This window comes from Paramisgurnus dabryanus, chromosome 1 (genome assembly GCF_030506205.2).
Source record: "Paramisgurnus dabryanus chromosome 1, PD_genome_1.1, whole genome shotgun sequence".
NCBI lineage: Eukaryota > Metazoa > Chordata > Actinopteri > Cypriniformes > Cobitidae > Paramisgurnus > Paramisgurnus dabryanus.
This window is the reverse complement of record NC_133337.1, coordinates 51,092,248-51,110,243: the sequence shown is the minus strand read 5'-3', so window position 1 is coordinate 51,110,243 and position 17,996 is coordinate 51,092,248. Positions and strand designations below refer to the sequence as shown.

General features: G+C 37.0%; 1 protein-coding gene and 1 long non-coding RNA gene across 3 annotated transcripts; one reads left to right on the top strand and one right to left on the bottom strand.

Annotated features, from left to right (window-relative positions):
- Window positions 1-327: 327 nt before the first annotated feature.
- On the bottom strand, window positions 328-17,870 carry psmd11b (proteasome 26S subunit, non-ATPase 11b). 2 transcript variants are annotated; one of them, XM_065273257.2, is made up of 13 exons: window positions 17,753-17,870; window positions 16,077-16,178; window positions 15,798-15,994; window positions 15,508-15,565; window positions 15,233-15,427; window positions 15,011-15,155; window positions 14,695-14,755; window positions 12,894-12,956; window positions 12,677-12,802; window positions 7,747-7,782; window positions 7,595-7,646; window positions 1,956-2,103; window positions 328-1,782 (listed from the first exon to the last, which is right to left on the bottom strand). In XM_065273257.2, the coding sequence occupies exons 1-12, from the start codon at window positions 17,841-17,843 to the stop codon at window positions 1,961-1,963; spliced, it is 1,269 nt and encodes a 422-aa protein (XP_065129329.1). In that variant the 5' UTR covers window positions 17,844-17,870; the 3' UTR covers window positions 328-1,782; window positions 1,956-1,960. The 2 variants fall into 2 exon arrangements, with proteins under 2 accessions (XP_065129329.1, XP_065129327.1); XM_065273255.2 differs by having other exon boundaries at window positions 1,961-2,103.
- Window positions 4,016-5,306, top strand: LOC135758682 (uncharacterized). The gene is made up of 4 exons (XR_010536564.2): window positions 4,016-4,288; window positions 4,429-4,514; window positions 4,595-4,710; window positions 4,848-5,306. It is a non-coding gene; the product is annotated as an uncharacterized lncRNA (long non-coding RNA).
- Window positions 17,871-17,996: the final 126 nt, after the last annotated feature.

Sequence of the window (17,996 nt, the reverse complement as noted above, 5' to 3'; positions counted from 1 at the left end):
TTTCCATGTATTCTAACTGACATTTTGTTTACAATATAAAAGGTTTGTTTTCATCTTGTATCCCTTTGTAATGATTGCCTGCTTTTATGTATCAATTTGACACTTTTGTGTAAATATACATTGACATTAAGGTAGTTTAAAAATTGCATTTAAAAAGTAAAAAAATACCCTGGACATCAGTTTAAGGGGAAATAATAGAAAACTTAATTGCCCTGAGGCTACTTTATTATCGCGTCTGTCACTCATTGATCTTTCACATAATATTGCTGCCCTCTGCTGGTTTTTATAAAACAGTGCAGTTCTCAGGAAAATATTGATTACGATAAATCTATAAAATATTCGTTTAATTCCAGGGAACACACACGATGACAAAATAAAGCCACTTTGGATAAAAGCATCTGCCAAATGCTTAGCTCTTAATTTAAAAATCCCGGCTCATTTATGTCTTTACAAACAAACACACAAAACGGCAAACTTCAACCTTTATGGCTTTCACATTACTGTAAAATGCCCTACTCATTTACAAACAAGGATTATTTCCCTTATAACGATTACATGGAATAAAAAAAAACAGGCCAACCCATACAAAAAAACTTTTCAATGTGAAATCTGCTTACTAAGATTTCAATACATAAAAATTCGAGCTTCAAATAGAAAGATTTTGGACCACTTTTCTTTGTTAGTCACAAAAAAATGACCTCCAACGTGTTTTATATTCCACTAAAATCTTAATGATAGATTGCCACAACAAATCAATCACAAACACATGCAGGGAGCGCTCAAATACTGGGCCTCAAAAGTTTAACACCCCATTCTCACCTGAATTACTTTTGTGAATATTTCTCATTGCACAATAAACAGAAACAAAAGACGTCTGAATGTTTACATTTTCACAAAAGCAATGAGTTAAAGTATCAAAATAAAAGTAACAAAATAAAAATGGATTTTTAAATTCCATGAAAAATTATGTTTAACGGGTATTTGACTTGTGTTCTATTGCTGGCAAACTACAAATGACAGAAAGAAATGACAAAATGAACCTCAAAGCAGACAAACATGTGTCTTGAGAATAGGAGTACTTTATCAAAGAGGAGTACAGTAAAACAATTGTGAGAGTGGGGCCATTTAATATAACCACCCTACTTGGCAAACAGTAATCTGGAAGTACAAAACTGTAAAGACAGCGTACTAAGAAAGTAAATGACAAACAATACTCTTGATCATATGAACTTCAAAAATAATCTTCTAGTGTGTGGTTATATGTTTGGCAACTGTGCTTATTACAGAGCCTATCAAACTGCATTACTGCCAAAAACCTTTAAAATCACACCTGAAGCGTGACACATACATCCATTAAATCGGAAAAAAGTTGGAGAAAAAAAATGTGTTCTTCTGCAAGCAACAAATGAACCGCAGATCACTGCAACCCAAGAGTCCGTGTATCAAAGTTGCTGTAATAAAAAAAACTTTAAATGTAGAAGAGCTATACATTTCTTTATGACATTTTAGGATTTTATTGTAGTTGTACAACATTCCCTGATGGCCTGCGTTGGCCGTTAAGAGATACAGAAGAGAAAAAAAAAAACAGGAAATCAGATGAAATTGTCCATTTGAAAGAGACATTAAAAATTCTCAACTGGGGAACCAGTAGATCCTGTTGCATTTTTCGTTGTCCCTTTGCTGTGAGACGGATCCACGTGTTGGCTATACACACACACATACATACAGGCAAACTCACAAACATACAAACATTTCACACAGCAGCAGCTTCTGACGTTTCGTCTGTAGAAATATAGAAAAAATAACAGTAAACATAAAAAAGTCAAAATGTATTACTATTGGCATTACATTTTACATATTTTAATGTAACTAAGTGGACGAATGTTTAAATTATGTACACATCGATTCAAATAACTGCCCATGTGTGCGCTACATCATGGTTTGATTTACCATACCTCACCTATGTTAACTTCTTAGCCTTGTTGTACAGCGAATCCACAACTTTGCTCATGTTCTGTATGGTTTCTAGGGCTGCCTCGTAGGTTTTGTCCACAGGGGGTTCCTCAAATATGATAAGCACACCTTCCCCTTGGTCAAGGATCCCTACAAGCAATCAGATAAAAGATTATTTAAATGCATAACAGAGAGACAGGAGAATATTTAACGGAGGGATGAGATTAAAAGCCCATTGGTCTCAGAAAATTTCTGGAAGAGAGGCTTCTGTGTAAACTAGGGATGCTAAACAATTAATCGTAATTAATCGTTAGCAGAATAAAAGTTTTTGTTTACATCATATGTGTGTGAACTGTATATAATAACTTTGTATAAATAAATGTACACACATGCATGTATATGTTTTAGAAATGTTTACATGTGTATATACATTTGTATATTTATATATAAAATGTATATTATATATAAATACTTAATATATAAATTTTTTTTAAATTATACATGAATTTGTTCATATTTATATATATACATATTTATTATACACAGTTTACATACATATGTGATGTAAACAAAAACTTTTATCGCGATTAATTGTTTAGCATCCCTAGTGTGAACACAAACACATCTCCCAAATGTTCTCGGATAATTTTAATTTTTAATAAATTTGATAATTTTCTCATAAATCACTTACCCCGGTGTCGTTCTAAACCACCAAGTGCTCCAATTGTCTTCAGAACACATTTTTAGATATATTTAATGAAAAACAGGAGGCTTTTCTCTGTCCCATTGACTACAGTTACACAGCAAAATCACCAGTGTTAAATTTTCAGGGATGGTGTTAAATACACAGTGTTGATGCTGTTTTAACACTATCTGGTAATAAAATAACACTGCCATTGCTAGGTCAGTGTTATATTCACGACAGTGTCAGTGTTAAACAAGGGTGTTATCAGATTTCACTCTGAGCGGTGTAAATCAAGCCACGCCTCCACTAAACATTTCCTGTCAGGGATTTTACCGCCATTTTCTTTCACAGGAGGACTGAAGAGATCAGGTAAATCAGTCTCATAATATTCACATGGTTTGGCTAAATTAAACTGTTATTTCTCTGTCTGACTCTACGCAGCCATATGCCAAAAAACCTAAATAAGATATTTTTCCCATTTTATTTCCCCTTTGTTCGTTATTTGGTTCAGTTTAATCAGAGCTACCTTGTGTTACGTTGTTCCCTTGTTAGTTTAGTATAAAGTTAAACTGCTAGCTAAAAGTTTAAAACCAAGAAGGGTAATTTTAACAGGAGATATGAACGAAAGAATTGAACCATGATAAAATGCGACATGCACTACAAATTGAAGGTATGAAATTAAGTTAAATGAAAGCTCGTTTATTCACCATATGATGCTCGTTATGAGGTAATCATATAGGCTAGATACCGTGAGTTAACCAGGTCGTTTACATGCACGTGAGTGCACGGATATCGGTTAATTATTCAAATTACTGAAAAACACGGAGAAAACCGCAACCGCATCGTCATGTGTTTTTCTAAGATGTATGCAAACAGGGGAAATATCGCCAAACCAACAATTAATTTGACCAAAACCTCACAATATATCATCATTTGTATGCACAGATTGGATGCATTGTGTGTTGTAAGCTTTTCGTGGCGCTAGATGTCAGACAGATGCAAATGGCAAATACATACGAAAGTGTAAAACGTGTATGGCGAACATTTGTTTTTCTGTCATTATAGATGCTAGTTTGGTGAAAGTACACACTGAGTGCTTCAAATCATTCAGAAGAGATGCTGTTTTTAGGGCAGTTTATTAAAGAAGACCTGACATGGATGACTTCCAATGAGAAACGACTGCTAATACTTATATCAATTCATTACATAAGGTAAGTTTATATATTTATACATATAAATCATTTTATTTGACATAACTGAACAGTTAACCAATCTTTTTAGTATATGTAGTTTTGTACATATTATTATTATTATTATTATTATTATTATTATTATTAATCTGGAAAGAAACTCACATGACCTGATGCCAACTTTAATAAAAATATATTATCTTCTCATACATCGTTTTGCTATTGATGTCATATTAAATAGCAATCAAATTGATTATTATTTTGAAAATGTATAAATGAAGATTCATATTGTCTTGAGTGCTGTTTTTAATATAAAAAGAATGTTGAGTTTTCAGAGTCTTTATTGTCATTTTTTGTGATAGGACCCTACCAGACTATATTTGAATACGGCATACCCATGAATTCTGGAACTGTTATTCCTTAACCCAGTTTGGAGGATAAGAGCTTACCAACTAGTTATGTGAGTACACACAGTACATTTGTACTGTACACTGTCTCTAACATGATTTATTATACTGAGATGATTTTGATTCAAATAACGGTTAAAACTGCACCCTTTTTGGTATTTTCTTGACTCTTTTTGTCTTTGAAAATCTGCAGAAATATGCTGAGGTGATGTATTGCAAAATAGCCAACATACAACAATATGGATGACCCTCTGTCTGGTCAACAGGAGTTTAAATATGGTAAGTGTACATGGGTTTGCTACTTTTACGGTTTTAAAGTTTAACTGTATACTCATGGTGTTTAAATTCTGTTTTGCTAGGACGGGACAGTGATGTGGCAGCTCTTCCCTGGCTCATTCACCTCTTGCCTTTCATTTGTGAAAGGAAGAAAAACTGGAGAGGGTCAATGTGCAACTGAAGCTACTGATTGTGCTGTGTAAGTTTTTTAGTATTTTGTTCTAGTTATTTATTCACCAGTTAGTTTGCTTGCATTGTTCACCCCATGTAAATGCATACAAGTTCATAAATACACATCAAATACATTTATCAAATACACTCTTTTAAAACACTTAGGTGATGAGCATCAATCCATGCTTTGAGGGGAATGAATCAGCACAGCCCTGCCTGCACTGCGTTGGGAACAGAAGTTGCATCCAGAATTTTTGCATCATTCTGGACCAAAAAGCCATTCCCTCCATGATGAAGACCACTGATGCAGCCTTCCACTACATCATGAGTAAAACAACTACAGAACTAAATACCAGGTTGGAACGTATTTAAGAAAAATGAAACGTCTTTTGAATTGAAATGTCTGTTTTGTTATGGAAAAATCTTTAGTATTGTGAAGGATAAGCATTTCTGCCTGCCAGTAAGGTAATTGCAGTGTATTTTAATGTTCAAGTTTTGAGTAGGGTGGCTAATTTTTTTTTAAACTCTCATTTGATATATTAAAGACCTTATAATAAGTGGTTTTTATGTCACTGCGCTGTGGTATAAGATAACTTTCATTATTCCATACTGTATTCTGTTTTCTAATTGTAACTGAGGTATTTAAATAAGCAGTGTTAAATGCAAAGTGTTGTGTGTATCAATGTAAATATTAAATGTGATGTACTTTAATAAAAAGAGGTTTTGCAATATTTCTTGTCATTTGTCTTTTATAGAAACAACCCATTATTAACAAAAGTGGCTATTAATCAGTATTTTAACACTTAACATGGTTGAATTCACATTACACCGGTGTTGACTTTAAATTAGGAGTGTTAATTTTTAACACTGTATTTCTGTGCCAACACCAGTGTAGTGTGGAAACAACAATGAATAGTGTTGAACAAAGTGTAAAATGTAACAATATTGAGTGTTAAATTAACATATAATGAGTGTTGTTAAATTAACACTACACTTTTGACTAAATTAACACAGTGTAGTGTGGACACATATACACACTTTTCCAGTGTTAAATTTGACACCCTGGGTGTTATTTTAACACCAGTGATTTTGCTGTGTACTTTCACAATCTGTTTCCCAGAAAAGAATGAAAGACATTGCCAAAAAGGTCCATGTTCCATCAGTCGTTCAATAATATTATTATGAAGCGACAAGAACGCTTTTGTGCTTAAAGAAAACTAAACAAATTATTTTATTCAACAATTTCTTCTCCTCCTTGGTTGTTCAGAGCGCGTTTGCGAGTAGACTACGGTGCATGCTGCTGATGTCACCTGCCGACAAAGTTCCTAGACACAGAATACGCTGGCAGGTAATTTGCGATTTTATAAGTATTGTTTACAATGTTTGCATACAGGGTTCCCACACCTTAGTTAACTTCAAATTCAAGGACCTTTCAAGGACTTTCCAGGTCCAATATCCTCAAATTCAAGAACTTAATGTGGGGACACATTTCAAATGAGAGCAAGGCTACATCGTGTTACCTTTTAAGATACATTGTTACAGTTCCCTTTCGAGGGAACTTGCGCTGCGTCACTGCGGTGTCACTCTGGGGACGCCTCCAGGGGTAAATGCGTCTAAATGTGTTTATCAAATTCAACCAATGGTGAGGCTTATGACAAAGACATGGTGACACGGGAGCCAGGAAGTATATCGCTATCTGAAATATTGCCAAAGACGGCGTTACAGGGACGCAGGAAGTATGGATAAGGGAGACGCAGGGCCTCGTTGCCTTCTCAGGGAACAACAGTTACATGAGTAACCTGAGACATTTTCATGAGTCAAACACAACTATGCAAAAAAGCATTTTGGTATGAATCAACATTTGCATACAAAAGATATAAGCATTTAAAGCGAACAGTTTAGCACATGTGTTTAAAAAGTCTAGAATTTTTCTGATATTATCCTACACTACACAGGGAATAATATGGATTTTTTTCCAGAAAACTTCTTGCATAAAATTAGCACTTTTAATGACCTTTATCTATGCATGTATATTTTCAAAAACTTCCCAGGGCCTTGAATTTTTCCCTCAGATTCACAAACTTTCAAGGATTTCAAGGACCCATGGGAAGCCTGTGCATTATGCTGTTTTTAAAAAGCAGAAAAAAAATTGGCAACTACATCAGCAGGTGGCGTCAGCAGCATGAGCTGTAGTAAAGTCCTGAACGCGCTTTAAACAACCAAGGAGGAGAAGAAATTGTTAAATAAAATGGTTTGATTTGTTTTCGTCGCTTCATAATAATATTATTGAACGACTGATGGAACATGGACCTTTTTGGCAATGTCTTTCGTTCTTTTCTGGGAAACAGATTGTGAAAGTAACTGAAGTCAATGGGACAGTCACGAGCCTCCCAGTTTTCATCAAAAATACCTAAAAATGTGTTCTGAAGACAATTGGAGCACTTTGTTGTTTAGAACGACCCAGGGGTAAGTGATTTAAGATAAAATTATCATTTTGGGGTGAACTATCCATTTAAAGAGGACCTAGTGACCCTGTAAGGGGCGTGTCGTAGTAAGGACGTGGGTGTCATCTCAACTAGAAGTTATGGTTCAGCTCTTTGACACAGGGATTTAAATGCAGACCAAACATTTACAATGAGAAATGTCGGCAAACTGGGCTGAAGCAGAGATCAGGAAGCTCGCCACTATCTACATTCACCAGGATGACAGAATAACGCATTACGCGCTCCTTATGATCTTGTCAATTTTTTTATTGCCACCCCACTTTGAGTACCACTAATGTAAGCACATATATAACACTAAACCATGGCTTGACATTACAGAAGCAATCCATTTCGTCTTTAACTTTTTAGATGTATCACTGTAGTGAATTGAAACAAACTGAATTTTAAAAAAAAAATAAAAAGTCTTACCATAAAACTTTTTGTCCAGGATCATTTGTGACAGTTTCCTCTCAACATCATCCTGTGGACAACAATTAATGTCAGAAAATAGCATTTTACTAACTATTCACTTAAATAAATGATACAAGATCCTTTAATACGATTTTAAGAAAATGTCCTACCTTTGAGAGTTTGACGAGACCTGCTATGTGTGTTATCTTAAAAAGAAAGAACAGATGCATAAAAAAAACAAAGTTTTTAGTAAATCTTGTTAATTCAATAACCACACCTGTTGTTTTTGTAATAATAATACTCTTTACTGAACCAAAAGCTTTACCATAGCTGCCATCTCTCGAACATCAAAAAACCGTCACTTCCACCAAAACAAAACGCGCACACTCTCCCTTGCACATGCGCAGAATGTCGCACATGCGCAGAATATCAAACATAACTTAACAATCTCCCCTTTTTCTTTTTTAAAGTATAACTGGTAACAGATATTCAGTTTGAATGACTAAACATTGACAAACCATAAGAAAATTATAATTAAAGTCTTTCAGTCTTTAACATGGCAAACGCCTGTGCTGAGGGCTTTTAGAAGGCCAAGTGTAGATGCCCCTTTTTTTGTCAAGCAGTTAGCTAACTGCTCCTTAGTAGCCGACCACAAGATCTGCTGAACAGTTCCAGAGTTTATAAGCTCCTTCATGCTGCTGATTTCTAGGCGCAGTCTCTTTTCAGTGACAGACTTTGTAGATTTGAGAGCATCAAGAAGAGAATGATTGTCTGTTATACACACAATGGGCAAGTTGTTGCATGTGTAGCTGCCAGTGGTAATCTCAGAGTAGAGTGTAGCGAGGAAAACTGCACTGTCAATCCCATCTGCAAGTGCCAAAGTCTCTCCTGCTAAGGTACTCCGTACAACTCTTCTAATGCGTTTTGACTGCCAGGCTATAGGTGAGAATTTTCCATTTTCTCCCATCAGCATGATGAAATGTCCACCCTGTGTCCCACCATCTGGAAGATTTCCCATGGAGGAATCACTGTACACTACTAATTTAATAGAACTGTCTTTCCCTAGGTATTGGAACTTCAAGGTGACCTCTTCAGATTTAAGTTTTCTGATTAGTTTATTTGCACAATGCAGGGTCTGAACAGTTGCATGTTTTGTGTTAGATGCCAAGATGGATATGTCACACATTATGTCAGGTCTGCTTTGCCTTGCAACCCATAATATTTGTCCAATCTTTGATTTTAGCATGTCCATCTCAACTTCTGTCAGTGAAGCTTCACGCTGTGTTGCTCTGGTGGGGTCCACTGGAATAGGTTGCAGATTTTTTATGTATTTTCCTTGTTGCACATGTATTTCATTCTTCAAAGAATGTACTTCTATTCCAATATAGCTGAAACTGTCATGCTCTTCCCGTCCAACTTGGAAGGCATCTTTCATTTGGGGAATGACAGTTGTGGAGAATGCATCTGTACCACCCCAAATAAAGTCGTCCACGTGAGATGCAAGAATCCCTATTACTTTGCAGGAATCATCCAGCCAGTAAAATACTGCTGGATCTACCTTTGACACTGTAGCTCCCAGTTGTTGCATGATGTCTTTCACACTATTATACCAGAATAAAGAAGCATCTGTTAGGCCATAAACACATTTTTTTAACTTCCATATAATTCCTTTGCTCTGTGTTTCTTGTGGTGGGCGAACAAAAATGTCTCTGGTTAATTCTTTACCTTGTAAAAAGGCTGCTTTAATGTCAATGGAGTTTAGCTGCCATTTATTCTGACATATGACTGCAATGATCATTTTTAGAGACTCTGAACTGCATGTAGGTGAGTCTTTGGGAAGGTCTTGGGTGTTTGTTTCTTCAAAGCCTCTCACAACAAGTCTAGCTTTAGGCAGAATTCCAGCAGTTGTTTCTTTTAATGTGCAGACCCATCTTGTAGATATGCACTTCTGCCCTTCATCTTTTACTTCTTCAAATACATTATTTCTCTTCCAGGTGCTGAGTTCTGTGTTTTTTGCAGCCATGAAGAGATCATCATGTACTATTAATACATCATCCTCATTGTAGTCAGTGCTGAACTTAGCATGTTCGGACGGAAACGCTTGAACACTGTCCATCTGTTCAAGATTGACTGATCCAGTTGTGCCAGCAATTTCCTCAGGGTCAGTGTACTGTAAATTATACCAGTTCTTGTACTTTCCAGTAGCCTTTCCTGCTCGGCTGAGGATTTTCCCAGTGTGTGATTGTCCACTTTGATTGTCTATGTATTTTACTGTTTGGCCGATTTTTAAACTTAGACCTTCACAGCTCACGGATGAGTGGGTTTGTCCCGTTGGTGTGTGATCCAGATTATCCCCTCCTGGCAAGACTGATGCGTGCGGCTCACTATCATCTTCAGCATTAACAAGTCCATCGTTTGCTGATGTCACTTCCTCATTTTCACTTTCAGTGTCACTGAGATCTGCTGCTGGTGTTACTGTAGGTTTATCATATGTTTTCAATTGTTCTCTTTCTGTACTCTCCATATTTGCTAGTGGATCATCCACTTTTCTTAGTCTAGACTGATGCACCCGAACATAGGTTCCGCCATGTCTGACAAATACCACCACACTATCTTGGCCTATGACCACACCTGGACCTTTCCACTCATTACAATCTACTCGTTTATAATACACTTTGTCTCCCGTTTCATATTTGTCATGAATGGGTCGCAGTTGCTTACGAAGGGCTCTTCTGATTCTTTCTGAGCATTCAGCTTCTGTGAATGCTTTTCTCATTCCATGTAGTGTTGTGATTTGTTTAGCTATCCAAGTACTCTTACTTGTTTCTAGAGCTGGAGGCTTGTCTGTGAGGACAGAGGGTAGATTTGGGTTTTGTCCAAACACTAACTGGTAGGGACTATAGCCATGGACATTGTGCAGAGAGTTCTTTGCCATTAGTGCCCAATCTAGGGCTGTCTTCCAGTCACAGTTGTTGTCCCTCTTCACTTTCAACAAAATTTCAGTGAGAGTTTGATTGTGCCTTTCTAAAAGGCCATTGCTCCATGGGCTGTATGCTGCAGTTGTTTTAATTTCAATGTTAAACTTTTCAGCCATATCCTTCATTTCGTCGTTGTTAAATTCACCTCCGTTATCACTAAACAGTCTGCATGGAGGGCCATGAACACTTATCCAGCAGTGAATAAAGTGCTTCACTATGTCTTTTGGGTTCTTTGTGGTGACAATACTCCCTGTACTGAAGCGTGTGAAGTGATCAATAGCGTGTAAATACCATACTCCTGGTTCAAGCTCATGTAAGTCCACAGCCACAGTCTCATTATAGGCTGATGCCATAGGCAAACCCACTACAGGTTTAGGTTTTGGCTTGCTGTATCTGCTGCATGTATCACAGTTTTTAACAATATTCTTGAGAATTGTGTTGCTTTCAGCATCATGATTACCTGAGCAGGCCAGTAATTTTTGCAGTCTTGCAGCTGAGGCATGTCCAAATTGTCTGTGTAATTTCAACAGGACTCTCTCCTTTTCTTTTGTTGTCATGTTTTCTGTCACAGCAAGGATTTCATTCTCATTTTGTGTTTTGCTCTCACTTTTCTCCTTTCCATCTAAATGACTGTCATCTCTCAAGTTTACACAGTAATGTCCTGAAGTTGTCAGTTCAAGGTTAACAGGTTGTTTAAACATTGTTGCTTTATCATTTGCAATGTCCAGAACTGCACTTGCTCTTTTCAATGAAGCCTTGCTTAAGAGCATTGGTATATCTGCAGGGACAACTTCTGTCTCTATTTTGCATCTGGTATGTCCTATTTTAGCTGGAATAGTAACTTTTCTTGTGGAGTGAACAACGTTGCCATCACCAAATCTGAAAGGTCTTGAACTGTGTTTGTCATCTATTTTTAGTAAGTCACTCTGTGTCAGCCCACTTGTGTAATCCTCAAGCCATTTTTCTCCACACACTGTTCTTGTGCAGGCTGTGTCAATCACAGCTGATCCTAAAGCCTCCACCATGAAGATTTCTGCATTAGACAAGGATTCATTTGAAAACAGAGTGATGTTACATTCTTCAACTTCATCTTTTATTCCTTCATCTTTTGTTAGTCTTACATGTTCTTTTTTGTTTGGACAATCCTTTGCCCAATGATAAGTGCTTTGACAAATTGCACATTTCGTTCTTCTCCCATATTTATCAAGGGGATTTGTGCCTTGAGCCACGGTTTGAGGTCGTTGTGTATTGTATGACTTATTTCCCCGTTTGCCTGAGTATCTAGTGTAGTAAGCAATTTCACTGTCTGCGTTCTGCAGCGCACTGGCGCCCTCTTGTGGTGAACTAACGTTATCTCCAAAAATTCTTTTCAAGGCTGATTTCATATCAGTGAAAGAGACGATGGGACAAGCGGTAAGCGCTAATTGTTTATCTTTAACGGTAAGCCCGGCAGTATCTAGTAGTTTGAAGGCTAGTACAGCATCTGGGAGTTCCATTTTGAACTTACGTAGTCTGTTGTATCGATGTTCAAACTCGACGATATATTCCACCATTGAAACACCGCTTTCTCTCGTGATCCGGTCAAACTCCGTGTACGCCTCATACTGTCGATCCTTTTCCTCCTTTAAAAACACGGAGTCCAATTTCGTTATTAGTGTTTGCATTCCAGTGTCAGCATTTAAATCCTCAGCGGAAATTTCCAGGGCACTTTCCCTTGCTCTGCCTGTAAGTGACAAGGTAACTGCCAAGGCTTGTTTCTTTTTGTCCAAATCGGTAACACGTCTCCAAATTTCAATCTCATTTTTCCAACTTTCGTACGCCGTCTTCTCGTCAAACGGTGGGGGGTTTTTGTAGTTTCCAGAAGCGGCCATCCTCTGCTACCAATGTTAATTCAATAACCACACCTGTTGTTTTTGTAATAATAATACTCTTTACTGAACCAAAAGCTTTACCATAGCTGCCATCTCTCGAACATCAAAAAACCGTCACTTCCACCAAAACAAAACGCGCACACTCTCCCTTGCACATGCGCAGAATGTCGCACATGCGCAGAATATCAAACATAACTTAACAAATCTGATCCATAAAACAATACATTCATGTTCTGCAGGCACAAGCCTACCTGTACTCTGGAAAAAGGCTCAATGACCCGAATGAGGTTCTGTTCCAGCAAATTGTCATAAAGTTTGGCCAAGTGTGTGTTGATGATGGGGTCATCTCTCAGTTCTTTAGTGTAATCTGTCAGGGCCTTCACATATGCAAGAGCAAACAGAAAGCAGAGTATGATAACAGGATCATTTCTGCATCTTTTAGAGATTGACGTCACTTTAAAATCTCACCTTTTCGAAATCTGCTAATGATCTGTTCTTGCTGGCTTGTGCTATACATTTGAGTGCATCAGTCTGATGGCAAAAAATATATAGGGCATGAATACAAGTGAAACTATACAATCCAACTTAAGAGTATTTCTATTATTATTATTATTAGGGGTGCACCGAAATTTCACTCTCAGTCTCTGTGTGCGTGCGAGTTTAAGTGCCCTCAATAGTGCACATACGAGAGAGACGCGTTTAAAAAAACCAAGCAAACATAAAATCTCTCTGTTATTGACAAGGCACATATAAACAAAATTATCTCCACAGTATTCTTTTTCTTATAAAAACATTTGTTTATGTCTTAAGTGTATGTATAGATTACAGTCATAAACCAGTCTTAAAGATTAACTTACTTAAAGGAATATTCCATTTTCTTAAAATAAAAATCCAGATAATTTACTCACCACAATGTCATCCAAAATGTTGATGTCTTTCTTTGTTCAGTCGAGAAGAAATTATGTTTTTTGAGGAAAACATTGCAGGATTTTTCTCATTTTAATAGACTTTAATAGAGCCCAACAATTAACACTTAACTCAACACGTAACAGTTTTTTTCAACGGAGTTTCAAAAGACTCTAAACGATCCCAAACGAGGCATAAGGGTCTTATCTAGCAAAACGATTGTCATTTTTGACAATAAAAATAACAAATATACACTTTTAAAGCACAACTTCTCATCTAAATCCGATCGAGCGCGACCTAACGTAAATGCGTAGTGACGTAGGGAGGTCACGTGTTACATATATAAAACGCACATTTGCCGACCATTGTAAACAATAAACTGACACAAAGACATTAATTAGTATCATTCCACATACAACAACGTAGGAACGGTCCTCGTTCTCAACACTTGCAAACACTGGGGCGAAGTTTCGCGTTCGTCCTCTGTGACCTCTTGACGTCATGACGTATTGCGTGGGGTCACGTTGGCCCGTCACGACCGGATTTAAACGAGAAGTTGTGCTTTAAAAAGTGTATATTTGTTATTTTTATTGTCAAAAATGACAATCGGTTTACTAGATAAGACCCTTATGCCTCGTTTGGGATAGTTTATAATCTTTTGAAACTCTGTTGAAAAAAACTGTTACGTGTTGAGTTAAGTGTTAATTGTTGGGCTCTATTAAAGTCTATTAAAATGAGAAAAATCCTGCAATGTTTTCCTCAAAAAACATAATTTCTTCTCGACTGAACAAAGAAAGACATCAACATTTTGGATGACATGGTGGTGAGTAAACTATCTGGATTTTTCTTTTAAGAAAATGTAATATTCCTTTAAGTCTGTGTCATTAATGTTAATCAAACAACCCATGACAGAGACAAATAGCTCTAAAAATAATAATATATTTAATTTATACAATAAAGACAGTGTTATGATTAATTAAATTTGATTTCTGTACCTAATGCTAATTTCAGACCTTATTAATGTACAACTTTGTTCTTTTTTATAAATGTTTGCAATTTCTTTATTGTTTATTAGATTTTTCCCACCTGCTTTTTGCTGATCCGAAAAATAATCTGATCTGTGCCTCAAAAACTGTAATGTGATCCGAACTGTGAGTTTTTTTATCCGTCACACACCCCTAGTAAAGTTAGTACACAGTGATTGCCTAAATGCAATTGTACTAATAATTGGCACAATAATTTCTTTCGGTGTTTCGGTTTCGGTTTTTGACCTTGGTTTCCTTTTTTCAGTTTCGGCCAAGAATATTCATTTCGATGCATCCCTAATTATTATAGTATAAAAACCATTAAGATAAGACATTACCTCTCTCCCTATATATCGTAGAGCCAGTTTGCCACTGCTCAGGGCTTGTACCTCCTCTGGCCTGAAAGAAAAACAAAATATAGTAAGAATTCATATCAACTACTAATCGATCATAACTGAACAAAAATAATTATTTTTTTATTATCATCCAAAATATTAAGTGTGGGCTAAGTGATATGTATTGCAGAAGAATTGAAAGCCTACAGGCGGTGTTACATAACAGAGCTTGGCATAACTAAAACACTGAGCATTGAATTATCCCATTGGCTCCCACACATAAACAGGTATAAACAGCAAGCAGTTATATCTCACGTACGAGTTGAGCATGATCTTGCACAAGAGCATGTATTTAAGTGCTGTGACAGCCTTGGGGCTGTTGATGGAGTCATAGCCCTCAAAAGCCTCGAAGAAGTAAGAGTAGGCCGTTTTGCAATCTTTCTCTTCAGCCGCGTGGATAATACCTGGATTGGAAAAGTGCAAGGTCACATATGAGACATACTCTTGTAGATCAATAAAGTTGAGATTTAGTACGACTTACCTGACTGCATATCGAGAGCCGCCTGAAGCTTTGGGGGACAGTAAATGGCGTTGGCGGTAGTCCTGGCTGAGGTGAGGGCAGCCCTGGCTTTGGGCAGGTTGCTCAGTGCGTGGTAGGTTTTACTCTCCAGTAGTTGAACCTCCACCAGCAGAGCTTTGTCATCCATCTTTTTGAGTTCCTGCAGCAACTGGGTTCCTGAGGAGAAAGAAGAGAGCTCATAATCTTTCAGTTTTTCAGAGATACGCAAACTTTAATTTGTTTTTTATAATTCTTACCTAGATGCAGGGCTTCCTGGTATCTCTTAGTGTCGAAATAGAGCGAAATTAGGCGAGCCTGACAAAAAGAAAAAGTAGGCCATGTTAAAAGCTTGAAATGAAAGTGAAATCAATGTTAAAACCAAACTTTGATGCTCAAATCTTATCATTAGATTATAAAACATTGGCTTTTTTACCAACATCACTCAAATTAACTTGACCTTAGAGATGTATCTGTTTTATAATACTCATTGGTCCATATTGAAGATCTGTTTGCCATGACAGTTTAAGCAGGTTTTTGACATGGTTACCTCGAGGGCCTGTCTGAGGAAGGTCCTCTTCTCAGCTTTGGCCCACTCTATGCATTCCAGACACAGTTCGACCTCCTGTCCCGTGGCTGCTTCCATGTCCAGGAACAGATCTAAGAGTGAGCGCACCAAGCGTGCTGCCTTCGCCTTGCTTATGGAGATTAGAAAAGGCCTCACGAATTTCAGCAGGCCTCCAAGCTCTAAAACAAGGTCAAGAAAAATCAAAACAAGGTAATACTTTTCAATACCAGACACTGGTGCAGACATGATCTTGATTCCCACCTGCAGCTTGTCCGGTCTTAGCAAGGAGACTACCCAACTCCAGGATACTCTGCTCCTTGACACGAACCGCCTCTTCGTCATCCTCCTGGACATCTCGCCTCACTTCAAAGACCACAAAAGTGATCAAGTTAGTCAAGAATTAAAACCAACACACTTTCATCACTCTCATATTAAAAACCTGACATTAGGCTATTACAGGAACAGAAAAACCCTAACAGCCAATGTGTTTCGGTAGCTCAACTGGTACAGTACGGTGTTAGCAAAACAAAGGTCATGGGTTCGATTACAAGAGTACACACATACTGATAAAATGTATACCTTGTAATGCACCGTACTGTTAGTCACTTTGGATAAAAGTTGTTTCAAATGTGTACATACATTGTAATGTAAAAGTTAGGCAATAGAGCCTTGGGTGACTCAAGTTCAAGTCCTGGCTAGTCCTTTAAAAACTATCCTCTCTATTTTCTATGATGTCATGACCCTCTCTATGATTCTGTTCACTAAACTGTCTAATAAAGCTAAAATATCTAAAATGCCAGTGTATAAACTAACTAAAATAACTTTTTTAGTCCCATAAATAAATCTAATATCATATTCAGAGTCAATTATTATATCCAAGTTCCTGATCTAAATCTAACTTGTATAAAACACTTCCTTGAAACAAGTGCTAAACCAAAAAGCTATTTGCGAATAACTATACCAGTCAAGGTTTATGTAAGCTACATAACATAAACATAAGAAACATAGTAACATGATGCTAGCTATTAGCTAAATAAATGTATGACAAACAACCTGACCTGTTAGTTTTTTTTCTCGTTGCTCTAAAAGACAAAAAAGCCTACCCCTTTGGATATATTGAAAGAAACTTTTGACAATAAATAAATAAACAAACTCTAAGAAAAAAGCAGATTTTACAAAAACACACACACACAAAAAAAAACTTTCACGTGAAAGTGTGACTGACTGACTTGACAGATTTAAGCTAACAACAACCATGTCACTAACATACTACTGAAACTAACAATACATGGTCCGTCTTAAAAAGTAACATTTCATATTCAAGCAAGACATTTTGGTTGATCGACACAATAACGAAAAATAAATCTCATTAATATAATGCCAATGTCACGTTCACGCCACCAAAACAGTAATGACATCATAGCTGGTTTAACGGTGGCTATAAAATACGCAGCACACAAGCGTCAAACAAGTTTTTTTCATAATAAAATATAAAACAGAAAAGTAAATAAAGCATAACTACATATGTGTTAAATTGGGCCTTGGCCTGGATGAGTGGCTAATATTGAAGGCGTAGTGTCCACACACAGCGGTTGCGTCTCAAATTCTGTTCAGCTCCCTACATAGACAACAACGTACATCTAATACAGCATCAAAGACGCTTTTAGGCATTTGATATAAACACACGCGCACGGCTGTGATATCCTACAAATACAATATTGTTAAAAAATTTAATTTAAAATCTATAAAGAAATCCATAACAGCCAAAAATGTTGTCTGAAAAGACAGCTCGATAGGTTTTAGGACGAACACATACTCGGTATGTGCAGTGAGTCAGCACCGGCTCATGGCTTCCCAATCCTCTAATAATAAAGCATTAAGGTAGACATGCAGAGAAAAAAATAAAGTTTTAGAAAAGGCTTTGAAAAGAGTTTTACCGATTGAATGAAAAATGTCAATAGACGCGTTTCTGTCTGTGCTAATGAGAGACTGAGCTCTCTGAAACTCCACCACTGCCGCGGCTGCCATCTTCCCTATTCAAATAGCTCACTACCCACAAGCGCTTGCGATGCGAGCCGGAAGTGCGCAGCACATGTGAGGGGACAGCATGGGATTTGTAGTCCTTATCACAGTCATACCTTTGCGTTTTCACCTTGGTTCTCGTTTTTTCTCAACGTAATT